The sequence below is a fragment of the Spermophilus citellus genome (genome assembly GCF_964194105.1).
Source record: "Spermophilus citellus genome assembly, chromosome: 13".
NCBI lineage: Eukaryota > Metazoa > Chordata > Mammalia > Rodentia > Sciuridae > Spermophilus > Spermophilus citellus.
Genome location: NC_138193.1, coordinates 92,832,813 through 92,860,266, shown reverse-complemented (window position 1 = coordinate 92,860,266; position 27,454 = coordinate 92,832,813). Strand labels below are relative to the sequence as shown.

Sequence of the window (27,454 nt, the reverse complement as noted above, 5' to 3'; positions counted from 1 at the left end):
TGGATGGATGGATGGATGGATGGATAGATAGATAAAGATAGCTTTATTTCTGATTTTTGCACTCAAAGAATGTCAGTCAGCACATGCCAATGATGAAGGAGCTTTTACCCCAGAATGCAAAGCTGTTTAATGTTGGAAATGAGTTATTATGGTACAGCCTATGAAAAACAGAATGTGGTGGGGGGACATGGTTGAATCAGTAGGTACTAAAATGTAAGAAATGACAAAGTTGCACACTCATTATTTTTTCAAAAAAGAGAAAAATTACAAATTCCTAGAATTTGTTTGATAGAAATATTTACCCATGTAGTCAAGACATGTGAAAAAGGATTTTAAAAGAAATGGCAAAATGACTAGAAAGTAGGCAGCAAACTTAAGATAATTTGCAGATAAGGAAGTTTTTCTTTCCAGAAAAATAAACTGCAAAATTATTACCTTTCCTGCAAAACAAATAACAAGTAGGAGTTATTATATATGAGACGTTCCTATTTACAGCGACCCCTTATGTTATAATTTGCTAGGGATGCCACAACAAAATACTACAGATTGCATGGCTTAAACAGAAATTTATTTGGTCACAATTCTGGAGGCTAGAAGTCCAAGATCAAGGTGTCAGCAGGGTTGGTTTCTCCTGAGGCCTCTCTCCTTGGCTTGCCTTTGGGTGTATCTTCACAGGGCCTTCAGGGTTCTGCACATCCTAACCTTGTATCAGGATATCTGTTCGACTGAATTAGGGTCCACCCTAATGGCTTCATTTTAACTTTGTCATCTTTTAAAGGGCCTACCTCCAAATAGTCACATTCTGAGGTTCCAAGTCATGATTTCAACAAATGAATTTGGGGGGGGATTGTCACATTTTAGCCCATAACATCCTCAGAAAACATACAGTACTGCAACATAATCCTAAAAATGACATTAACAATCTAGAGAAAAGCAGGTATACCTTGAGATTTTTTTCCAAAAGATATTTAAGAAAAACCTTTGAATAATGGAGAAAGGCACCATGTTCTTGGTGGGAAAGTCTTAGTATTATAAAATTTCAATAAAATATCAATGTTTTATACTTTACAGGTATAAAATGATTTTACCCAAAAGCCTAATAGGAATTTTTCAAGCCTCTTTATTTCTTACATTACCTTTTTTTTTTTTTTTTTTTTGTGGGAGGGCGGTTCTTGATTACTGAACAACATCCCTAGTCCAATTTTCTTTTTTTGTTAAAATACTTATTTTTCAGTTATAGGTGGCCACAATATCTTTATTTTATTTTTATGTGGTGCTGAGGATCAAACCCAGTATCTCACGCATGGTAAGCAAGCGCTCTACCTCTGAGCCACAACCCCAGCCTCCCAGTCCTATTTTGTATTTTATTTAGAGACAGAGTCTAGCTGAGTTTCTTAGCACCTCTATTTTTGCTGAGGCTGGCTTTGAACTTGTGATCCTCCTGCCTTAGCCTCTCTAGCCACTGGGATTACAGGCTTGTGCCACCACACCCAGCTGTTACATTACCTTTAATTGTACATTTTATTTCCAGTGGATGTACTGCCATCAGCTAAGGCCCATCATTTTTCACCCCTAATCAACATTTCCAAACTCCTTGGATCTAGCAATAGGAAACCATCACCCAACCAATCATTACAATAAAACCCCTGGTTTATCTTTGAAAATTCTATCTTCAGTCCTTTGCAGCCATCCTTGTTAAACTGGTCCCTTCAGTTCCATTCCTATCCACCCTTCTTACCTCACACTTGGACTATACCTCTGCACATCACTATCATCTAGATTAAACTTTCTAAAATATGATTTTCTTCACCTTCTTCCAAGTTTACAAATACTGTACTCAGTAACTCTACTTGGGTGACCTTGGACAAGTTAAGTAATCACTGTGCCTCAGTTAACCCAACTATAAAATGGGATGGCAACAGTACTTACATCATAAAGTTGTCAAACTTAAACGAGTTTATAATTTTAAAACACTTAGAGCAGAAAGTATTTTATATGTATCCAATAAATAATAAATAAAAATTGAACCATTATTTTACCTGGTGCTTAAAGTACTCTTTCCTGTGGGTTTAGGCACTATATTTCCTTTTCAAATGATTATATTCAGAAATAGTTGAATATTTTACCAATGAACAGGAGTGTTTATTACAGCAGTATTTTTAATAGTATGAGATTGAAGGTATATGTACATTAGTAAAAATATGTATTTTAGATGTTGTTATCTATGAAAACTGTAGAGAGACAAGGGTTAATATGTAGACAAAAGGTACATATGACATGAAAGGATGGCCATAATAAGAAAAAAATTAAATAAGAATAAACACAATATGCTCTCAAGCACATTCATTCTGGGGAGAATAGGAGGATATACATAAAGTTGTTAGCAGAGGACATGAAATGATGCAGTATGCACTTCCTGGGAAAAAGTGTTATTTTTATAATTAAAGCAAAATAAAAACAAAGGAGTAATGAGGAAAAAATAAAACCCTAAAATACATTTAAAACTGCTTTTTCTCTTGGAAAACTCACTTATCCAACAATAACTAGTTTTTGTCTTTGATCTTCAAATATATTTTGTCAGAACTGAACGAAAATACTGGTGGATTTGGGGGTTGACTAGGAGTCAAGTGCTAGAATTTGCTTCAGAATCTTTATCTCACCAAGAACTTTAACACCTTGCAAATCAACCTCAAATGCTGGTCTGTACATTTTTTCAGAAAAAGGCATCACCAAAAATGTTTGCATTACTCTCAAAGTCAGCCAACAAATATGTAATTACCTGGGAAATTCGGTTGGGAAGCAAAACTTTCCATCTTAAGCACTGAAGTTTTAGGGAACAGCTACCCTTCTCAACAAACAAATCTCAGGCTCATGAAGTAGAAAATCTAGTAGATGACTGAATTTGCTCAACTTTTTGAGACTCTCTTCCATTACCAAGAGAAAACTCAGGGAGTTGTAGTAAAGTTAAAAACCCCCTTTTCCATAGATGTTTCCAGGAGTTCCTATATGCTCAGATCAAAGGATGTGGAGTTGTAAGTAGAACATATCCCTCTTTAAAGGTGGTACGAAGAGGAAGTGGCCTTAAAGAAATGAATAACACAAGGGATTGTAGTCACCTAGTACCTGCTTCATCTAGAAAACAGCCCGTTGTTTTCATTTGCCAACACTGGACCTCATTGGGCATCAGGAAGCTAGGCCTCAGCCGCCACCTGGTGAAGCTGATGACGCGTGATGAGTCCCAGCTGCCGCAAATAGAAAGGCTGAGCCGACTCCTTTAAGAAGCTGACTCACGTGGATGCTGTGTTGTGTGCTCTCAGCTGGGAGAGGGGTGGATCCTCAGTCTCACCACATTGGCCACTTAGAGAGAGGGGGCAGGGCTAACCTCTTTGATTGGCTGTACGAGTCCGAGTCGTTGGACCAGGGGCGGGGCGATCTGCAGTGATCCAGCCCTCGATCTGCGGCTTCTGGGAGGGGTGGGCCATCAAGTGAAGAGGAGCTGGAGTGGGGGAGGGTGAGTTGGTGAATGGGCGGGGCCCAGCGGAAGGGGCTGGGTACCAGGGGGAGGGGCGGGGCCTAGAAATGAAGGGCGTTCTAGGCCAACCGGGAGAGCTAGCCGCAGGGGGGGCGGAGTTACACCGGGTGATTGACGCTGAGGCCCAACCAGGGAGAGGCGGGGCCAAGGCCTGCCTAAACCTGGAGACTCGGTTGGCTGAGGGGCTTCGTCCCAGCTGAAGAGCGAAGAGCCGCTGGCAGCGCGGATCTCACCGCCGCTCAGGGTGAGTGCTGCGGAGGGGACTGAGCTTGGGGCCTGAAGAGTCCCTCCAAGCCTGGAGGCTTTGAAACCCTCGGAGAACGGCCCTGGGGCGGGGGCCGAGGCAGGAAGTGCCTCTTTCTCGCCGTACTCGTCCCGGGGTCCCGGTGCTGCCACCCCCGACCCCTCAAGGAGGGCCTCGGCGATGGGCTGCGGGGCGGGGCGGGCCGAACCGTTCCTCTTTGTGAGGCCCAGGCGCCTCCGCCTCCATCGGCCCGCCCCCGCCGCGCAGCTGGGCGACCGGCTAGACTATATCAGCCGCGACCCCTCCGCTCGCCCGCACCCCCGTTCGCCCTGGCCGTGGGAGCCTAACGCCGCGCCCTCCACGAGTCCGCCTCAGGGGCCCGCACGCACCACCAGACTCCCCGCGCCCTCCAAGGATGGTGTGTCCCGCGACTACACCCCCACTCCGCCCGCCACCGCCTCGGCCGCCCCGCCCCCACCGGGCCGCCGTGCCCGCCGCAGCGTCGGGGGCGCGCCCGGGCTCCGTGCCGGGGTCGGCCCTGTGGGCCTGCGTTCCAGGCCGCCTCCCACCCCGCCCGACGTGGAGGCTGAGCTCAGCGCTGAGTTGTCCCGACCATGGTGACGCCGCGGAGCGTCCTGGCCCGGGAAGCGCCCTTCACTCGGCCCGTGGGGCTTTGCCCACGTCGGGCGGGGTTGGCGCCTGTTTTGTGCCCCGCGGCGTGAGCGCCCCACGCCCGCCTCCTCTACCCCCCTGTCCTGCAGGTCCCTGGGCGTGGGGTGACTGCTGGGCAGCCTGCCGGTGCTGCAGGCCCCGGGAGCCCGCGCCCGCCCAGCTGTTCGGCCTGTGTTTGTTGTGCCGGAGGAGGCCCCGCTGCCGCCGCGCTCGCCGCCCTGCGCCTCGGGATTGGTTGGCGGTATCACGTGGCCGCGATCAGCTGGGCCGGCTGGCGGTGGGGGCCCGACAGGTCTTCAGCTGCAGTCGGCGGAGCCCACCCGGAGTAGTGTCTCGGGGTCAGCAGCCTTCCTGCCTCTCGCTGGTGGGAGGATAGGCGTCATTCTGCACCCCCCTTTTTCTTCACCCCTGCGCGGGTAGGTAGTATTAACACCTGCGGGAGTGGGAAACTAAAATTCTACAAAGATCTATTTAATCCTGACACCTACTAATCCTTTCAAGGGAGAGTCCGGGAAGGTATACAGCTCATTTATTTTTAAACTTTTTCTGTTTACAGAGCCCCATTGGTAATTCGAGGATTTTTATTCCAGGTCTTTTTGATAGATGGAAAACCTGAAGTAACCTCGGGTTAACCTTGTGTTTTGGGAAAGTTAATAGACTTACTGGTGAAGTAACTGGGGTAATGGATATATGCATTTTCATAGCAACATATAAAGGGTTGCAGCTGCATTCCAACAAAGAGGAAACAAAAGACATGCAGTATTTCCAGGATACATACTTGTACCAGATGTGAAATGCTTTGGTGGATTTTTTTTTCCTGAAAGTTCATTGCATAGTTGTACTGGATTAGGTAAGAAGGAAATTACAAAGAATTTGGTCTTGACACAAGCCTGCAATTTACCAAAAAGTCAGACAAATGAAATTGAGTAACGATACAGAGTTAAATATTAGTAAAGTGTGAAATGGGTATATTATGAGAGTTCAAAATGGAGCTGTGAGAAATGAGAAAGAGGAAATAAGGAAGTAAAGCAGCATTCTGAAGTAGATTGGTGTTGATGATTAGACCTAGAAAATGAAGAGGCTTTGAGTTGCAACTGGGCAGATGCTCTTGGAGTGAAAACAGACTTGGAACATTTATAGCTAGCATCAAAGCAGAACTATGAAATTTGGCACACAAAATATTTTCCATATATCCCTGTTACCTTTCTGGGTATGTAAGCTTTGGGCTACTAGGAATACTAGGTAGAATGTACACTCTTTTGAAAGAACTGTATCTTTTTTTTTTTTTAAACACCTCCTTACATCAAATACAGACTTAAAAGATTTTTATCTCTGTAACCATCTTATCCTTAGGAAAGGAATAAGATGAAATCTCAATTATTTATACAAGGAAATTAAGTAAATTGGGATTAATATTAACTTTTCCCTGCAAAGTTCAGCCTGGTGCAGTGGCATAATCCTGTAGTCCCAGCCACTTGATAGACTGAGGCAAGGGGGTTACTTAAACCTACAGGTTTCGAAACAGATTGGGCAACATAGTGAGACTCTTTTCTGTTCCCTACTTAAGTAGAAGGAAGAAAGAAGCAGGTTTAGTAACAGTAAAAAGTAAAAGGAAATAAGGCCAAAAATTCTGTTGGAAAAAAAAAATTAAGCTTGATTCTACCCTCCAAAAAACAGTCTGTGAAATATGAAGATAGGTCTGAATATATTCATAAGATGTTTGTGGCCATAAAATCTTTTTAGGTTTTATAGTTAGTAGCTATGTAAATCCATATTAATTTCCCTGATAATCCTTTGTGTAATGTAGAAAATAAACCTTGATATGAATGTGCTATATTTGACACCTGAATCAGGAAACCAGACAGTTAAATTATACTCCGGTCCAATCAATTAGAAGCTTTTTGTATTGCATCTCAACAAATGAGAGATCATGAATTTGCCTTGCCAGGAGGTTTTGGGGGAGATTACCGACTCAGATTGTTTGCTGACTCATGACTTGCTGAGTTATATGACTGGTCTTATTTTCTAAAGATGATTAAGCAGTCAGTATTTTAGAAATATAGTAAACTTGGAAATTGCTTAACAAAACAATCGCTTCCCCCCAATAAAAAGCAATTTTAGGAGGGAAAAACAAAAACATGCTTAGTAATTACTGTCAAATGAAGACCTGGTCCCACAAGCAGGACATCATTTGACACAGCAAAGTAAACTGATCCAGTATTTGCAAGAGGATAACACGGCTTTTTTGTGTCACTGAAATCTTGTCTTGATAAATATTTTGTACAAAAACTAGAAAACTGATTTTATGGTTTTGAACTATTTTCACATGTAACTTTTCAATAGAATTTAATTACAAGTCAGTATGAAAATGGTGGAATTGAAGTAGGATTAAGTGTTTACTATAGTAATTACCCCAGCACTGTTAGAAGTTCTTTGGGTTTTATTCCTTGTTTTAAAGAGGAGACTGAAACTAGATATAAAACACACTTCCTCATGATTCCATTTTATCAGAATAATTGCAAAAGAGGAATGGAAGACCATATTTCTTTAACCCTTTCTGTACTAGGCTCCTTCTGAGGTTCCCTGCTGCAGAGTATTCTAGTTGCCTTTGTCTCTCCTGATACCTTAGAAAATCCCCTCTGGCCTGTCCAATAGTGATGTTTGGTGGAGTGTGTATTCCTTGGAAATGTCCCAGGGGTTAATTCCTTTACTAAGGAAAGGTCTGTGAACTGGGTGTTTTTCCATTAGAAAGTCCTATGAGATGCAAATAGATACCTATTGTTCTCCCTGATATTTTAAGAGCTGGGAAATAGTGTCCTCTTTGGCTAATTCCACTTGCCAGTGTTGAAATGAAACTGGATTATTAATTATAGGGAGAGCTGTTACCTATTTTAAGACCTAGAATTGTGACACTAAGAATTTGAGATGCTTCAGAATGTTTCTAGCTTTCCTCCTGCTGGTAATTTCTATTATCATTGCTGTAATTAATAGAAGGTGAAGCTACTTAATTATTACTGTTTCATATTTTTTATAAGCCTTGCTTTCCTCATCTGTGATAGTGGGAAGTTGGAATGGGATATGTTGTAGAAGGTGATCCAGTTTTACTGACCTTTATTTAGCATTCACTGTGTGCCAGTCACTGTTCTTATGATATGGTATTTCTATTTAATTCAGTCACTCAAAGATGGATATTGTTATCTTCATTTTATAGATGAGGTAGCAGAGGGTAATTTGCCCAGGATTGACAAACTATTAAGGAGAGCTGAGATGAACCCAGGGAGTCTGATTTCAGAGTTCAAGTACCTACCTAGGCTATAATAAGTCCCTAGGGGTAGAAAGAGAAGTAGCAACAGCTGGGTATACATTATTTATTTGTGTAATCTTTATGTAGTTGATCTGCAACTAGCTGAACTGGTTATAAAAATTAAGGATTTTAGCTAGAAGTCCAGGAAGAAAAGAGGAGTGGGATTAAAATGATCTTGTCAGATTTTCCTGTTGATCTTTAAAACCCGACTGCTAGCCAAGTTTCCGATTTTCTGAGAAAAGACTGCTGCCTCAAATGAAAAGCTTTTTCACTATCAGTGTATTTTTAAGCAGGGCAAACTTGTTTCTCTAAGGAGTGAGCTAGTGAATATTTTGAATTTTCAAATCTGCAAGTTTATGTAGCAGCTACTCAGACTGTCATTGTAGTGAAAAGGTAGCCAAGTATAAACAAATGGGTGTTGCTTTATTCCAAAAAAGTTTAATTATGACTACTGATGTTTTCTTTTGTTTTTGTTTTTGATACCAGGGATTGAACCCAAAGGCACTTTACCACTGAACCACATCCCCAAACCTTTTTTTTTTTTTTTTTTTTTTTTTTTTTTTGAGGCAGAGTCTTGATAAGTTGCTGAGGCTGGTTTAGAACTTGTGATCCTCCTGCCCCAGCCTCTTACAGGTGTCCACCACCATGCTCAGCTAATATTCGAATTTCAGGTAATGTTCATGTGTCACAAAATACTCTCAATGTTTCTTTTTCACCCATTTAATTTTTAGTCTGTGGGCTGTTAATGGGTTTGTCCCACAAGCCTTAGTTTACTGACCCCTGCTTTTAAAGAATACTTAGCAATGAGCCAGACTAAAAATAAGACATTATCCTTCATTTGCTAGTGTAGATAGAAAAGATACCATGGATTTTTTTTTTAGAAAATTGCTTTATTGATCTGGAAACAGATTAGGAAATTATGTAATCCATCATATTCAATTTTTAATGTATTTCCAGAGGCTTTGTTTTTCATGGATTCCTAAAAGATAAAAATCTTTTTTTCTCTCCTTCAGATTCTGTAATTTTAAAAAAATTATCTTTTTAATATTTTTAGTTGTAATTGGACACAATACCTTTATTTGTTTATTTTTATGTGGTGCTGAGAATCAAACACAGCACCTCGAACGTGCTAGGTGAGCGCTCTGCCACTGAGCCACAACCCAAGTATTTTAAAAGGCAGAGATCCTAAAATGTGATTGTTTCACCAGGATCTTCTGATTTAATAAATTGGAAGTTCATTATCGAAATCTGGTCTATGAATTTCATCCTGGCCCCTGGTTCAGGTAATTTTAGACTAATAAGAAGCCTCCAGTTAAACATTAAGTTTGGAACTTTTCTTATTTCAGCCATTTTAGGATTTTTATAACCTGGAACTTTGAAAAATGAGTACCAAAGAGACCTTACCTAAATTATCTGGGGAAGGTTTCCATAAACCTGGAAGTTCAACACTGATAGGTAGCAGAGTGAGCACTTGTATTACTGTGAGACCCCGTAAGGTGCTTCAGATTCAACAGAGGACATTGGTCATCTGTTTTGTACTGAAGATGAAACCCATGAGCACTTTACCACTGAGCCACATCCCCAGCCCTTTTTAGTTTTTGAGGCAGGGTATTGCTAAGTTACTGAGGCTGGCCCCAATTTGTGATCCTCCTGCTTCAGCCTCCTGAGTTACTGGGATTATAGGTGCACTACTGTGCTTAGCAGCAGGCACTTTTTGATATGTTTTAGAACTGTGGCTGAAGAGATTTGAGATTCCACTAAGTTAAGGCAAGTGATTAGCATACCTGGGAAATATTTTAGATGTAAAAATAACCACAGGAAGCAGGTCAGTGGTTGCTAGTGTGGGGGTGGTGGTGTCAGGAATTAGCTATAGACTGGTTTGTAGGAATTTTATGGAGATGATGGAAATATTTGAAGGGCAGTTTGTGGTGTTGTCACACAACTTTATAAATTTACTAAAGATCATTAAATTGTATGCTTATAGTAAGATTTTTTTGGATATAATATTTCTTGATACAGGAGTTTGGGGTTTTGTGTGTGTGTGTGTGTGTGTGTGTGTGTGCACGCGCGCGCCTGTGCTTTTTTGTGGGGCTAGTGATCAAACCCAGGGCCTCTTGCATGTTAGGCAGATAATCTGTTGCTGAGCTACATCCCCAGCCCAATATCCTATCCCATCAGAAAAAGTTTCAAAGTTTATGGGGAGTGGTCTCTGAGCTTTGAGAAAAGGGTGACTGAAGCACATGCCTCTGACTTTATTTAGTAGCACTAGTTCAGCATGAATGTAGTAGCACCTGTGAATGTATGTTAAACACTTGACCTTGAAATTTTATCTAGATAGGATCAGAGTTTAAATGAAGACAGTTATGAGGGGAAAGGAGGAAATCCAAAAGTGTTTTCAGAAGTAATGTCAATTTTGAGTTTTTTCCTTTATCTGTAAAAGTAGGGAAATAAGTATAAACTTTAAGAAATGTCAGAATTAATTGTGGCTTGTAACATACCAAGTGCCATGCCCTGTACAGTGGAGATATCAAATAATTGATTAGATTTATAGCAGAGTTCAGTATATCATCCAGGCCCAGAGAAGCCTGATTCAAGTGTTGAATGTTAACTTTTTAATGACCCTACTCCTTAGTCTGTTCAGGCTGCTGAAACCAAATACCACAAACTAGGTGACTTACCCAATAACGAAATTTCTTACAATTCTGGAGCCTGGGAAGTGGAAGTCCAGGATCAAGGGACCAGCAGATTTGGTGTCTGGTGGTGGCCTGTTGCCTAGTTGATTTCTGGTAACTTCTAGCCAAGTCCTCACATGGTGGGAAGGGACAAGGCAGTTTTCCTGGACCTCTTTATAAGGCTGCTAACACCATTCACAAGGGTTCTGCCTTCATGACCTAAACATCCTCAAATTCCATCACATTGGTGCTTAGATTTCAACATACAGATTTTACAGGGAACAAACATTCAGATATAGCAGTGGAATTCTAATTGATGTCAGCTTCTTGAGAGTTTGATTAATGAGTCATTACTGGTTGATTTGTAACCCGGCAAGGCTAAGGCCTACCACCTGGAACCTAATGACCATGCAGAGACTCTTCTACTTCCTAAAGACCTTTGGTGCAAGGCATGTTTTTCTTGCTTCTGCTGGATTCCATGGCATTCTAGCTTTTTTTTTTTTTTTTTTGAGGGGGCAAATAAAAATTACATTTTACAGTTTTAAATACATATATAGTATTCTATAAATGGCAAGCAACCACAACTAGGAATAGTGTAACATAAGGTTCTGCCCAGATATTTTTGGCCTTGGTAATGAATCATATATAATTGAATTCAGTAAAAATAGACTAAAGCAGAGAAAACAAGGCATATTAAGTCTATTTATCCCCAGTACCAGCTGGTCACAGCTGTATTATAATTTTGAGCCAAAGATAGAATGGTGTAGGTAGAAGGTATAGAGAGAATTCTTTTGAAGTTCAAGACATTTATTTTCCCACAAAAATCTTATCTCCCATAGTCAGTCCAGAAAGTTATAGTTAGTACTGCATTATGGTTGAGATAAGTTACAATATGAATGTTATTAAAAGTGTGAAGGAAAATTAGCTTTAAAATCTCAAGTCCCAGAAACTGGAGGCTAAGTAACTGCACAAATACTGTAGAATGTAAGAACTATACTATCACAGTTGAGCCTCAAAACCTTGCTTTTGGTTCCTTTCTTTTAATGATCAGTTAAGAAACATGACCAAAGTCAGCTCACAGGTTTGTTGAATGCTCCTTTTATATTGAGAGTCAAAAATCAAATGTTGGTACAAGGACGAAAAAGGTGAACTGTGTAAAGCAGAATGGAGAATGAGCAGCAGGGGATAACTGAAGGGGCATGTTGCTCTAGTATAGTCGGGGATGCTAGAGGAGATAACTGTGTGGACACCCTATGTTGCTAGATCTCTCCATGTTTGAAAAGAACCGTAAGTACAGGCTCTTTTCCTAAATCTTAAATATCAGGACACCATTTTTTTTTAAATGAAGAATAAAAACTGGAGTGGCCCAAATAAAATATGTCTATTTTGTTCACTGCTGGATTCCTGGGCTACTGAATGAGTTCATCCTACAGGGCTCTGACTTAACAAATATTATGTTCTTAAGTATCCTGAAAAAGTAATGCTAGAATCTTGAAAGGCTATAAAGATAGGCAATGAGTATTATTACTTTTTGTTGCTCCTTTTGCAGAAGTGTAATCAGAAAATTATATACACCTTAAATCTGTGTGTGTGTGTGTGTGTGTGTGTGTGTGTGTCTGTCTGTATGTATTGAACCCATGATGTTTAACCATTGAACCATATCCCCTTTTTATATTTTATTTAGAGACAGGTCTTGCTGAGTTGCTTAGGGCCTTGCTAAGTTGCTGAGGCTGGCTTTGAACTCAAGATCCTCCTGCCTCAGTCTCCTGAGCTGCTGTGATTACAGGCGTGCACCACCATGCCCGGCTTAAATTTGTTTTTGTGACTCTTGTTAATATACTGATTTTACTTTGACTAGCTGGGTTTTTTTTTTTTAATGTTCCAAGCTTGGAGTAATTATATTCACTATTTGTATTCCTTATTAAATTTTCATATCCTAGTGATTAAGGAAAGTGATAATGTTGTTTATAACAGTGACACTTCTGATTATAGGACTGCCTAGTGGTTCAGAAATTTATAGATCTAATAAGGAATGAAATTTGCTTTTTCAATTTATAATGATGTTCCCAAAACTTAAGATGACAGTGGTTTCTTAAAAATCCAGAAAGTCTATTTTTTTCCCCACCATAGGGGCAGCTGTATCAGCTCTGAGTGTCCTTTTAAAGATGTATATTATTAAATATTTAAAACTCAGAATTAACTCCCTTAACTTTTGAAATATTGATGTTTGATTTTCCTAGTTTCAGAGGTTTGTTTCAAGTTTTATCTGTTGAGAGTTTCAGCACTTTGGGGATGTATTGAATATGTAAGATTTCTTAAGGATAAGCAAGTTATATAATAATAAGAAAAAAAGCATCTCTTAGCATCTCTTATCTCCTTTTACCTTTTCTGTTCTGAGGTGTGACCTCAACCATTGTGGGTACCCATTTTGCGGGGAGGCCCAGGAGAGCAGTGGAAAAAGAGGTTTGTCTTTGAGTAGGGCAGGGCACTCCAGCTGATTTTTTTTTTTTTTTGTATTTAACAACTGTGTCACCTTTGGCCAGTTAATAACCTTTTTAGACTTGCTGTGGCTAATCTGTGAAGTGGGGGTGGTAACAGCCTGCCAAAGTTGTAACAATTTTGAAATAAGTACTTAGTGCAGTGTTCCTAGACTTGGGACAGAGACCTAACTATAAAGTTGGTGCCATCGCTCCTATATAGTTACAGATGTACCCAGTGATCACAGATCCACTCACCTTATGCTCTCAAACTGGATTCCCCTTCTTGTTTTTAAATTGCCCTTTTTCCTACTCTTCCCCAGTCATCCCACACATACTCCACAGGTCTTTTCTCCGATTGCACATGTTCAGAATGTATCCTCAACACCTTTGCTGAACTTTTTTTTCATCTCTGTGTCAGTGCTTTGTAAGCATTCATTTTCTGAAATTCCCACTTAGTTCTTTTTTTCCCCTTACACCAGCCATTCCTTGGCCTTGCCTAAACAAGTGTATTTCCAAAGCCCTCTGCTTTGGAAATGTTCTAAGCTTGGAATATGCCTGTTTATTTGTTCAGTGTGTGAACTTTGGATCCTTTTGTTCGGGGTCAGCTATTTTACACAGCAAGCACAGAAATTACATGAATATAAATGATTCTCTGTGATACCCCCAAATAGTAACGTGTTTTACTATAATGCATTTCTCATTCTTTTCCATTTGTTCCTAGGTTTTTTAGAACTTCAGCTATCAAAATGGGCAGAATTTTCCTTGATCATATTGGTGGTACCCGTCTGTTTTCTTGTGCAAACTGTGACACAATCCTGACTAACCGCTCAGAACTCATCTCCACTCGGTTCACAGGTGCCACTGGTAGAGCGTTTCTTTTTAACAAGGTTGGTGAAAAATGTTTCGTTCCTAAATGGACCCAGTGCACATATCTGACAGCAATACCAGAATACCCACTCAGAGCTTAGAGATACCAGGAAGATACACAATGAGAGCTGCAATCTATAGTAATTATTGCTTATTGATTTGTCTCTGATGGGACCTCTGGGAGACATTACTAGAAGATTTTTAACCTTGAAAGTTTAAAGAATGTATTATAAGAAGGATAGTCTTCATTTCTTCAGAAAGTCTCCAATATAAGAATTTGTTAGTGACTTCTGCATAGACTGTGGAAGGAGGAGCCAAAATGCCTACTTTCACCCCCATCTATCACTGATGTGTCCATGCCATGCTAAACTGTTGTAGCTTGGCAGTAAGAGGATCATCTAACCAGCTCCTCTTGCTCCAACTCATGCTCACCAGTCCTCCTGAGTATGATTTGGTTTGTTACATGGACCTGTGAACATTAAAGGCTTTTCCTGATTTGCGAATATTTGTCCAATCTGCCTGCTTCTGAGATTACTGATTTGATCAGTTAATGTTAACATAGTACAGCACAGTGTTGACATACTGTGGCAGGCAAGTTTGCCTGTTTCCTGAATTTTAATGGAATACAACATTGCCCCATTGTTTGTTTGTTTAAATATGTCTATTGCTGTTTTAATGCTATAATACCAGAGTTAAATAGTTTATTATATGTTCCTTTACAAAAAAGTGAAGTGTAAAAGTATTATTGGGTCTGCAGAATCATCTATCTTAGAACTCAACTTCATTGTGTTCATTGTCTTTGAACTCACTTGAAAACTGAATTGCAGTTTATGATTTTATAGTAGGCTTGGTCTGTCCTAGCCCATTTGTATATAAAATATATTTTCAGAAACACATTTGACAAACTTTGATGGCATGTTCTTGGTGTAATAGTTTCTTTTACATTGATTATCTTAATTTGCACTCATTGAATAGTGATTGGTAACAATTAGATCCAAACCTGTATTTCATGGCTCTAATTCCAGGACTCTTACTTCACTATGACACAGAAATAATATAACTAACATATATAAAGAGCATGACTTGGGCTAGTGTAGTAATGCATGATTGCATTAGATGTTCAGTATACTGCAGTTTCCATATATTCACTTATCTCAGCAACTTCTAAAACTAGAGAAGTTGTAGGTTTGACTAAAATAACAACTTCTGTTTTCTGAAATTGTTGTTATTGCACCAATCATAATATGTGGCATGCTTATTTGGCAAATAACTTTACATGCCTTTGCAATTTTGTTTTCACATGTTTCTTAGGTAGTTAACCTACAGTACAGTGAAGTTCAAGATCGGGTCATGCTCACTGGCCGCCACATGGTTCGGGATGTGAGCTGCAAAAACTGCAATAGCAAACTGGGATGGATCTATGAGTTTGCTACTGAAGACAGCCAGCGTTATAAGGAAGGCCGTGTGATCCTGGAACGTGCTCTAGTTCGAGAAAGTGAGGGCTTTGAGGAGCACGTACCATCTGATAACTCTTGAAGAAAAAGAGATAAATCCATCTTTTCCCAGGTCTCCTTCACTGAAAACAAAAATCTACTTACATACACTGTCACCTTAGCATCAGAGTCGGATTCATGAACTGCGGAACAAGAGGTTGTGAGAATCTAAGATGGAACCTTTCTTTTCTTTTCTTTTCTTTTTTTAATTTTGTATTTTCCATCCAACAGCAGTGTGTAGAGAGAATATTATGCAGTTGCTGTTAATTTTTTTTCCCTATGTTTACATCTTGAGGCAGAAGAGTCTCTGCAGCTAAATGGTAGGCTATGTGAGGAAAAAAATCTGGGCTATTAGAGTGAAAAAAAGTGTGTTTTATGTAAATTTTGAATGGCGAATATGTCAAGAGCATGGTTTTTAAACTTATTTGGGCTTCATTTTAAAACTTTTTTTTTTTAAACCCAGTTATTTCACTTGATTTGCTAGCTTCAGAGAAGAGATCCGAATCTGTGCCCAGCGCTAAAGGCTCAGTGTTAGCATGGCTTGTGCTGGCCCGTGTGCCATATTCTTGTTGGAGATGAACCGTAGCACCAGAGCCCATTCTTCCTTGTCAGTCTCGACCCAAAGATGTCACCATTCCTAGTTACTTGTCACCACATAACTGGTGTTGATTGGAACCTTTTTCTGAAATGGGGCAGAACTGCTTGGTTGTCTTTTTCCATGTAACTTAAGCATAGTAATATAAATAAAGTAATAGTTGGATGTTTTTGGTCCTGTGTTGCTTTTAAAAACCTTATAAAAGAAGAGAGTATTTGATAAGTAATTTCATAGTGGTTAAGTGTTTCATTTCTTAGTTAAATGGACTACTTATAAGATATTTGTGTAAATGAAAGCATACTGTTTTAAACCCACAGTATTGCATTTAGAAAACAGTTGAACAGAATGTCAATGTGCATCCATACAGAAAGCATTTAATCTGCATCTGTTTTAAAAGGAGGGGGAAATGAAGCAGCTTATCTAAAAATACTGCTTTACAAAGCTTTACAGTATTTTTCAGCCGTTCCCTCTTCAGCTGTGCATTGATTTCAACAAGTCTGTAGAGCCTGCTAGTTTCATCAAAGGACTAGATCTCACAGTAGCATTATTTTTTCAGATCTTCTCTTAGAAGTTTGGCTATTGAAATCAAAACTGCCCTTGAATAGAAAGGGATCAGATTTGACTCAGGGTGCTCTGTTAGCCCAAAATTTATGACATTACTAAGTATTGAAATGTGTTTCTTTATCCAAACTACTTCTAGAAAGTCTAATTCCTTTGTTAGAATAAATGACATTAAAATTGGCTAATTATTTAAATGAATGAATGGATGGATGTTTGCATATTCAATTTCTAGGCCTTTGGAAAGGAAATTTACCTCAGTCAAATTAGCAAAATCTTTTTGTCATTGAGAGAAGTGACTTTTAAGTACAGTTAAGTTCCTCTTACTTGCTTTTGGGCTCTTGGTTAGAGGCATAGGTATCTGATTAAGTAGGTATAGTTATAATGTTGCATTTGAAATAAGTGGTCACACATTCATTCTCTATCTTCAACATGATTAAGTCTTCAAGCATTAAGAAATAGCATTTCTTCTCATTGGTTTCCATCCTGGCCTTTGATGATATGCAGATTCCTAGTAGCATGCCTTACCTACAGCACTATGTGCTTTTGCTGTCAAAATAAAGTATATTTTGTCTTGCATTGGTGCAATACTACTACTTATTTTCCACTTATCCTGTCTACTGATCAACTTGACTTTTGTCTCTGAACACATACTTTATGCTTTTGAGTAGCTATCATTTGTTTGACAGTGTGACACTGTTAGTTAATTCTTTTTAATGTATACCTGAAGACATTGAATTTGCTAGTTTGTAACTTCTTTGAGATAATTCTTCCTTAGACACTAACTATGATTTAATTTATAGGAAAAAATTAATTTGTTAGTATGTAAGTCTAAACAAATGTCATATGCTAGGTTTTTAGGTGACTGGAAGTAATGAGCCTTCCTTTTATAAAACTTTATTTGCAAGAAATAGAAGATTTAATCGGATTGGAGGGCTTATAGGGAAGCAAATGTTCACTTAAGGTGAGAATACTGATTCTCACCTGCTTAAAAGACAGTGACTTAAGATGGATAAATACAAGAATTAGAAAAACTGGTTTTAAGGAGTACAAAAGAGCATCTCATTTTAAAATAACATTAGGTATAAAATCTAAAGACCTATCTTCAGTGTTGACTAACTTACTGGCTTTGTGACTTGGGGAAGTCAACTTCTGAACCTTAGTTCTCCCAAGTTATGAACATGGAAGTAAGCCCTGTTATTTTTGTTGGAACCAAGTGAAATATGTCCAAAAACTCAGTATGATGCAAACTATCTGGTCTTGGTAATCCTGAACAACTCTTCACAGTTTAATTTTGTTCTAAGTCAATGAGTGACCAGAACACTTTCTGGATTTGACAAGTACTGCTAAACCTTTCAGCAAATTGGTGCATGAGGTCAGGCAGTTTGGCGTGTTGCCATCTTGACTTTTGCGTATGAGGCTATAACCCATATTTTACATTGCTTTCAAAATCTAGCTCCTATACTTCTACCATGGATACCATGGAACCATAGAAAGAAATAGTGAAAGGTACATCGAACACGACCTCAGTGGTAAAATAAATAAGCTACCATCTTTTCTGACAAGGTAACTCTAAGAAGCCTACAAGATTTTCAGTGCTAACTACTGACCAGGGTTGCTTTTCAAACCTAGTGTTCTTTCTCCTGTTTGTCTCAGTCAACTCTTTCATACCATCACCGTAATTAGTCTAATTTTTAAAAGTCTCAAGATTCTGAGAGAGATGGTTTATATACATCATCTCATTTTAATCCTCTTCTGATTTGTCCTAAAAATAGCAAAGTTATCTCATCCCTGATTTAAAACAAAATGTAAAGGCAAATTTCATTTAGTAACAACAACAACAACAAAAAAAACTGTCCAGAGAAAATTGAAAAGGCAAACTTTGAAAAAGGTATCTGTGTCCCTGGATACTGGCCTGAGTTTTCAGGGACCAATGCAGTTTGAAAAATCCCACAGGTGTGCCCCTGATCTAGGACTTTGTTTCAACCCTTCTCCAGAATTTCACTTCTCTGCCACCAACTGTTGAGCCACCATGGCATGAGCTGTCAGCCTCTGGCCACACCTTCTCATCTGACTCACTACCTGTAGCCCCGCCATTACTAAGAACTTGAAAATTCCTCGAGTTTTCTCTCCAGCTAAGCCATCTCCCTTTCCCCAGGTTCTGAGCCAATTGGAAGTAAGGCATTTCTGAAACCTGCTAGTCACTATGCCCAAAGGAATGAAAGCATTCTCATTCCATTTTTGAATGAATCTCAGGACCTGTATCAGACTCCTTAGGACAACAATAGACAGCTGTCTTCAAAGATTGAGAGGAGGGTATTTTTAAGATGAATAATAAGTGTTCAAGTCCTGCTAAAGTTTACACTGAAGAAAAATGATTTTCAATAATACAAAATCAGCCGGAGCCCATGCTCCTACCACAGGAGCACCAGCCTGACCTGACCAGTCTGAAAAAAGAATAACATGGGGCAAGTCTGCTCTTGTTCCTGTTGGTCCACTATCAGGCTGAAGGAAGGGATTATCTTAGACTAATGGTGAGGAGTCCCCCCTGGGGGTGAAGTGAAATACAGGATCAAATGTTTGTGAACTGTCAAGTACTATACAAATCCTAGAACTATTGCCACTTTTTATGCTATTCAAGTTTTGTTCTGTTTTTAGCCATGTTTGTTTTAGTAGCCAAAGATACAACTTAAATTCTTTTGTCAAAAACAATTTTTAAATATTAGATTTTGTTTGTTTTGATAACAGTCACTTGAGGTCACAAAATTGAACATCACTGTGTGACCTTGAAGTTAATCTCTTAAAACCACATTTCCTCAACTTTAAAATAAGGAAAATGATTCCTAGAGAACATGAATAAAGATCTGAAATACGTTTTTATAGCCTGAAAGAGGTTTGGCAAGTTACTTAACCAGTAGTCTAAGCTCTAGTTGCTATTGAAGTATTTACTTGTTAAAGTTACCCACTCAGCAGTATTTGAGTCTTTTCCAGTAGGTGTGCTAATTTCAACACCTAGCACCCTCTGCCCAGCAGCCTGATAAAGAATTACGAAGCCCAGTAAAACATGAGCTTCCTGCTCTGCTGCAGGAAGTCAGTGGCCTTCAGTGTAGGGGGGCGTAAGCTCATGAAACAGAATAAGAGGTCTTTGTTATTCCATCAATTGATTAATTTCTGAGTTAGAAAACAGGAAACCTTCCAGATTAAATGAAAATAAATTGTCTTCCCAAATGCAAGGGATTCAGAAATTAGATTAGCCATACATTCTAAAACAAGTTTCATCTGTCTCCCAGAAGCAAATATAAATAGCATTTTCAAGGCACACAAAAGGAACATTGACTATCCTCTGACAGATCAAAGCAGATGACTTCATGACTATGGGCAGGAGCCCAGGCCCGGCGCCTTCGCACAGCAGACGTCCCAAAGAACGGACTCTTTAAGTTGGATGTGGGAGATGAAAGGTGAAGGTCAAAATGGGGTAGGGAGGAAGAGCATGAGAAGATGATTACTTCTAGATAGGGAAGAGAGGTGGGAGGGAAAGGGAGGGAGAAAGGGAATTGCATGGAAGATGGAAGGAGACCTCATCGTTATACAAAATACATGTGTGAAGATGTGAGAAAAGAAAGAATTGTGTCCCCTTAGATTGGGTAGAGAGAAGTGATGGGAGGGGAGGGGAGGGGAAGGGGGCGGGAAAGGAAGGACAGTAGAATGAAATAGACATTATTATTGCAGTGTGTATATACGTGACTGCATGACCAATGTGATTCTGCCACCTGTACACTCAGAATAAGAAATTATATCCCATCTGATTCAAATGTATGATATGTCAAGGTCATTGTACTGTCATGTGTAACTAATTAAAACAAATAAAAAATTTAAAAAGGTGAAGGTGAATAGTAAATTCATAGCAGTTCAGATTTAGACATTGTCTGATTCCCAATCTCAAACTCCAGTGCCACCAGCTTCCAGGAAGTGGCCTGTAGCAAAGCAGCAGTGACAACTGAGGGAACAGGAGAGCACAAATCAGTGAAGGACCGTCACATTCAATCGAAAAACCAAAAAATCTGAACAATTCTTCATACCTTACAGACTCCAGTTTACAATCCCTCCTCTGGTCTAACCTCTCATTTGAAATATTTGAAAACTAATGATCGAAGAGGGGATGTGACAGTTCTTGTGAGCCACAGAAACTATTCAGGGTGAGGTGTTCAGCACAACAAAGAGCAAAAGAGTGCTAAAGGGCCACTTAGTGACCATTTCAATATGATCTGTGAAGCACACTGGATGGGAGGATGGCCCTGACAGCAACGAGCCCTGCTGAATCCCAGCTCTAATGCTTGCTGACTGTGCACTTGGGCGGGCTTCTAAACCTTTCTGTGCCTCATCTCTAAAAATGGGGATAATAATAGTCCCAACTTGGTAGGCTGGTTGTGAGGATTAGATGAGTTAGTGGGTGTGAAGTGCTTAGACCAGTGACTGGCCCGATAAGTTTGCTCATTTTCATTTACAGATGAGGCTGTGCCTTAAAGGTCAAGGTCACAACTTTACTAGAGGTCAAGTGTGTGTCTGTGCCTGCTGGTATGAACTCCTTTCAGACATCCAGATTTGAAAGCCTGACCACCTAAGCCCTACAGACTCTAAAAGGCAAACAAAATGGATGACTGCCGAGAGGCCAGGGCCAGGTGCCTGCCAGGTTTTTCCAGTTCTCAGGAGGAGTGTAGGCTTCTCAAAAAGTTAGTGCAAGGAGGAGGGAGCACTTCACTTTGGCATAAGAACCACCTGAAAAGTGTGTTGAAATAGATTTCTGGCTGCACTCTGTGTGATTCAGCTGGCCTGGGGTAGGGCCTGAGGATTCACATTTCTGAAAGTAGGTGGTCTAGAGCCCAGACTTGGAGATGCACTGACATACTCCCCCACCCCCAATTCTCAATCCTTTGGCTTTGGCATTATCTATCTCCATTTATTTTGTGTGTGTGGAGAAAACCCAAGACCAGAAAATGTGACAGGCTTATCCAATATCATACCACTTAGAAGGAATAAGTGAGTTTTTAAATCAAATTGGTCTCATTCTGAAGCCTGTGTTTTTTCTACCTCACCATGAGGCATGGACATTTGTTCTCTGCCAGAGGAACAAAGATGGTTAGTGTGTTAGCCTTTCTGTTGCTGTGACAAAATACCAAAGATAAACAACATAAAAGGAGGAAATATTTATTTTGGCTCATAATTTCAGAGGCTTCAGTCCATGATCTCCTGGCCATACCACTTTGGGCCTGTGGTGAGGCAAAACATCATGGCAGGGGGCACATTTGGTGAAAGAGACTGCCCACCTATGGTGGTCAGAAAGAAGAGAAAGAGGGCCCTGGTCTCAATTTCCCCTTCAAGGATGCACCCCAATGACCTAATCTGACTACAAGGCCCTGCCTGCAGAAAGCTCCATCACTTCCTGGTAGTGCTGCAGGATGGCAACCAAGCCTTCCACACGTGGCCTTTGGGGACATTTAAGAGTGGAACCATAACAGCATCTTTGTAATGGGCAGGTGTGCAGGTGGAGGGGATAAGAGAGGAGACTTCCCCAGAGAAGGTTGTCTACCAGCTTGCCAGCTGTTCTATCTCTGTACACACCACTCCCAAGTCTGACCTGTCATATCCATGACATGGCCTTCTCCAGCACCTGCCTCCCACCTGCTGCCAGAGGCTCATTCCCCCAAAGCTTTAGCCTCACTTTCCTTGCCCATCCTAGGAAGTGACACTCTGTCCCCAACTTGCTCTGATGCATTGTTTCCCCTCTGACGAGAATGTCCATCTCCTTCTTTGCCTGGAATTGTGCCACTTGCCCTTGAAGCCTCAGCTGCTCTGCTCACCTATCCTTCATGCCCTCAATGTGGGTGACATTCTCCTTCTGTCCCTTCCCAAGAATACCCTGACATACCTCTTTTAAAGCACTTGTGTGCATTGTTCTATAATTGTCTATTTACCGATCTATTTCTCCTTCTTTCTAAATTTCTAAACTTGGCTTTTATTTCTAAGTCCCCAAGAACAATTATGATATCTGATGCAGAGTGGGGCAGTGGTTCTAAAGCTTGTCTGCACAACAGAATCAACCAGGGTGCTTTTCAGAATTTCAAAGCCAGGCACTCCAGACCAAACAGTTCTAGATTTTGGAGGATTTCAGATTTTTGGAATAGGGATGCTCAGTCAGTAAATTCTATGTAAATATTCCAAAATCTAAAACTAACTGAAATTTAAAACATGTCTGCTTGTTCCCAACATTTCCAATAAGGGGTACTCAATCTGAACCGTAGACTGGATGGCTTATAAGCAACAAACACTCGTTTATCACAGTTCTGGAGACTGGGAAATTCAAGTTGCAGACATCTGCAGTTTTGGTGTCTGGAGTGCTTTTTCATAGACGGCAACTGGCTATGTCCTCACACGTTAAAAGGGAGAACTCTGGCCCAGTCCCATTCATGAGGGTGCCTGCCTTCTGATCTAATCACCTCCTAAAGGTCTCACCTCCTAATACCATCATATTGGGAGTTACGTTTCAACACAAATTTGGGGAAGGACCCAAACATTTAGATCATAGCACAAACCAAATTCTGAACAATATAAAACCATAAGAGATAATGATTCTTTTGTTTTAACGTTTTTATTTGTTACACGGCATTAATTAGCTAATGCAGAACTGGGGGAAGGGGGAAGCTAATTCCCTCTCCCAAGTGAAAAAAAAAAAAAAAAAGCATTGGCATTTCCTTCTTCAGATATGTGTGGTCTAGCATGAGGACAGCAGGGGGAGCCATTGGTCCATTTTCTGATCTAACTGCTCATGCATTTCGCTCACTAAAGCAGCAGATACAGCTAGGTCATACTAGAGGAAAGGTCAGACCAGCCAGGAACCAGGCCAGCCACCTCAGGGCCCTGCTCCTAGTCGGTGTGCTGATGGTGGCCCCAGAGAGCAGCACCAATGCTTGGACCCAGTTCAGAGCAGGCTCCTTGCCCCTGTTGCCGGGAAGCCCAGACAACAGCAGAGTCCTGCTGCCCAGGCTGTAAAGCAAGTTTCTGGATGGGCTTGAATATAGTCTTCAACGGCCAGAGAAGTTCTTATTCTTGGGTTTGAGCAAAGCAAAGTGCAGGGGTGCTGTGTCTGTGAGGCACTCCTGGGGGACAGACTTCTATCTCTGTTTCAAGTGACTCATTTGCTCTTGAGAAGGGGCAGAGCACCCGACCCAAGTGAGAGGTCTTGCTGTCCCTCTGTCCTGTGCATATCCACACCCCACCCTGTCAGTAGCCACCATGTGGTTGCCTCATGGCTGCACAGGAGTGTCGCTGCAGGTGGGCAGTTTGTACTCTGCGTCTCACACTTAGGTTTAGGGGCCTCATCACTGACATCACTGTGTCCCCTACATGCAGACCCAGACCCAGCTTCAAGGAGTAAGGGACTGGGGCTGTCAGCAGGGGCTGTTCCAACATTAGGGATGCTGTGCAGCCTGGAACCACACCCAAGGACTGCCAGCCAGTCAGTCTGAGAGGACCACACAGAGAACTGGAGACAGAGCTGGAGAAGTTACAGAACCCATTGCTCCCAGGGAGTGAAGGAGGTCAGCCAGTCAGCTGGGCACACCTCTTGCTTTCTGTGTCCTCTGGAAAGAACAGAGAGCCCTGAGGGTACTCTTCTCTGGAAGTCTAAGACCTAGGGTTTCAGAGGGCTTCCAGATCCTTATGCTTCATCTTCCCAGAGAAGGTGGCACTTTGCCGGGGAAAGAGAGAAGGGACAGACATACCCTGTATGCCCCTCCTCATTCCCTGTTGGTGTACGGGGCTAGGGATGGGAGGCCATCCGAAGCAGTGAGAGGGTAAAGGTCAATGTCACTTAGGCAACCCTGAGAATTGTCTGGTTCCCAGGCCAGGGAAGGAGCCCTGGTACCTGTTCCCCAGCCATGGGTCTGCAGGAAAAGCAGCCAGCGTCTCCTCAAGGAAGCTTGTGGAAATGCGGAGAATGCAGTTTTCTAATGTGCTGTGCTTACCATTCATTCTTTGTAATGCATGTATATGTACTATTATGAATTACTTGTTTCTTTTTATTGCAGGGCATTATCTTCATTTCTTTGACATTATGCATAAATTTTGGATTATGATTATGGATTTTAGCATTGAAACCTATTTATTATAAAATGTGGGCTTTGGGTCTAGATGTGCAAAGAACCACTGCTGTTGGGGAGTGAATTTTGGCCCCATCTTGCCCCTTGGCAACCGGGATCCACAGTGTGAGCTTGTTTCCTTGGATCCAAAATGGTGTCATCATTATCATGACATCGCTTTGACTGGAAAAGGTGTAGGTAGTCCTTTAACCTTGGGTGGAGGGCATGTCTTAAGCCTCTCCTTGGTTCAACCCCATGGTCAGGCTGCTGTGAAGACTGTCCTTTCTTAGGGACTAATGTATGTTCTTCTTTCTTTTTTCCTCTTTCCAGGATTAACATCACAAATTATCACAAAGTGTCCTGCCCTGGGTCCCTCAGTCCCCTCCCAGATCTCAGTTCTAGCAGTGATAAGATAAACTCTCATTCCTGTGAGATCTGCACTAGAGACCAAACCAGCCCTGTCTGCCGAGCAAGTTGATTCCCGTCTCCAGATAAGACCTGATATTACAGAGTACAGTGTGTGTTTTAGTATTTGATGGGTTAATCCATGTTGATCTCTTTTGTTTTCACAATTTTCTTGGCACCCAGCAAGCATCCAGTATGTTTTACAAATGAATGCTTCAATGGTTTTATCATCGGCAAGGCACCATAAAAGTAAATAGATTAAAGAAACAGTGTTATAGGAATATTTTCATTCAAGGAGGAAAGATTAAGCACCTACTGCTTATAAGGCACTGTGCTAAGAACTGGGAGGACTCTTCAGTAAATGAGTGCCAAACACCTCCTCAGGGAACCTCTTGTCTTTGTCTCCCACTTTAAAGGGCACAGAGTGAAGTGGAGACCGGGGCCTCTCAGCTGGATAGGGTGTATTAGAACCATCACACTCCAGACCATGTTACATCTTAATTCAGGTAGAAAAGCCCAGACTTGTGTAAAATTAAAAGTGTTTTTAAACCACTGAGAAGTTGGTATACTTTTAGAAGTTGGTATACTAAAAGAACTCTCTGGAATATCTATGCAAGATGGATGAATGCAGTCAGCCCATGCACACCCTCCATTCCTGGTCTGTGCCGCAGTCTTGGCTGGGCACAGAATCACGAGCCACCACACAGCTTTGTAGATTCAAACAGCAATTCTTTATTCCCGAACTCACACCGGCCTCCACACATGTTCTGGGGCAATCCCAGTTCTGCTGCCACCCAATTCTCCTACTCCACGAGGCTTTTTCTCCCAAAATGCTCTCTGAATCTCACGAGAACTCAAAGGGAGCTCAGACAGCAGGAACGCCCTAATTCCAGCAGCAATAATCCTCAACATCGAACTTCCCTAAAATCCAAGGTCTTAAACTGGGAACGCCCTTAACCCAAGGACTGGGATACTTCCTCAAACTGCAGGATACACCCCAATCCTGGATCCACCCTGGTCATTGAGCAGGGTCACCTACTCAAACACACATGCAAGGTCACAGCAAATTTAACATGGGGTACGCTGGCAAGGAAATTTTGATGCGTCATTCCTACTTCGTAATGGCCCTCAGCAGGTCTGGTCAGCTGAGAAGAACAAGAACAAATCAGTAGAGGTTCCATCAGCTCATAACATCACCAAAGAAACACATGGAAAGCCACGTCACCCACCTCTGGGGCCAAGTCCATGGTCAGAAATGTCTTTGCCTCCTTACAAAGAAACAAACATCCCCTAGAAGAGCCAAATAGCTTCACCTGCTCCTCGGAAGTCACAAAATTGATTTTCTGTTCCCTCTTGACTCCCTCTAGACAGTGGAACTCAGTTAGCAAGCTTCACTTCCTGTTCTCCCCGGTAACCCTATTTGGTCAAATAAGAATTAGGAGTTTAATTCAATGTAGTGCAAAGCCCAATGAGATTAGCTTTATGGTTTCAAGACCTGTGCTAGGAAACGGAATCCTGCGTTCTCTATTCTTCTTCCTAAAATTGACATCCGACTCCAGAGGAGGGGAGGTGGGGCACCCGGCCTGCCTCCAGGCCCTCCTTGCTCTGAACGTGTTTGGACCTAGCTATCTAAGAATCTCGTGAAACTTGACCTGCATCTATCTTTTAAAACAACCAATAAAAAAAAAAAAATTAAAAAATAATTTAAAAAAAAATAAAACAACAGGTAACTCTTTCTTTAGATTCCTTTCCCATGTAGTGTGAAATTCAGATGGCAAACTAAGCCAAAACACAAATAGGTGACATTCTCCAGCATTTCCACCAAATGGAACTCAGTTTCCACAGGCATTGGATGTAATCCCTGCCCATCACTCTCTTTGAAGTTATCCATGACCTTGAAGTCACCCAGGGACCACACTCAGAAGGGCTGTGTACTCTTCTGTTGTCGTCTTGAAATTCTTAATAATTTTTGACCCTATATTTTCATTTTGTACTGTCCCTGAAAATCGTGTAATCAGTCCTATCCTAACCACAGCTCTTTCATTTGGTAGCTGTTGTTAATCCAATTTTAAAAATGGGACACCGGTGATCAGAGTCAGTTTAGTAACTCACCCAAGGTTGTTCAGACTGAAAGTGGCAGCTCTGCGTTTAAAGCCAGGTCTTTACCATGAACCCCAAATCCGTGCTCTGTGCAATGGGTGATACTGCCCTCCTGGCTTTGCTAACTCAAGTTAATCCACCTCAACGAATTAGGATAGTCATTCCAAGTTAAAGTGTGTTGGCAGTCCCCCCCCCAACATACACCCTTAATCACCACAATAATTAATTTAGCCCTCTAAATAGTTTTGCTTGTGAAGTGTTTATTTTCTGGGAAAAAAAAAGTTTTTCAGGAAATGTAACAAATTGTCTTTGAAACCTAGGTAATCTTTTTATCCTCATATGCTTTTTAAATGGCATTAGAGATGTTGATGTGAAGAACATTTGCTCTATGACAAAA

The 27,454-nt window shown here is 41.0% G+C and overlaps 1 protein-coding gene across 2 annotated transcripts; it reads left to right on the top strand.

Moving 5' to 3' along the window:
- The first annotated feature begins 4,562 nt into the window (after positions 1 to 4,562).
- Positions 4,563 to 16,024, top strand: YPEL5 (yippee like 5). 2 transcript variants are annotated; one of them, XM_081265584.1, is made up of 3 exons: positions 4,563 to 4,864; positions 13,626 to 13,791; positions 15,083 to 16,024. In XM_081265584.1, the coding sequence occupies exons 2-3, from the start codon at positions 13,651 to 13,653 to the stop codon at positions 15,305 to 15,307; spliced, it is 366 nt and encodes a 121-aa protein (XP_081121710.1). In that variant the 5' UTR covers positions 4,563 to 4,864; positions 13,626 to 13,650; the 3' UTR covers positions 15,308 to 16,024. The 2 variants fall into 2 exon arrangements, with proteins under 2 accessions (XP_081121710.1, XP_081121709.1); XM_081265583.1 differs by lacking the exon at positions 4,563 to 4,864 and adding an exon at positions 8,313 to 8,423.
- Positions 16,025 to 27,454: the final 11,430 nt, after the last annotated feature.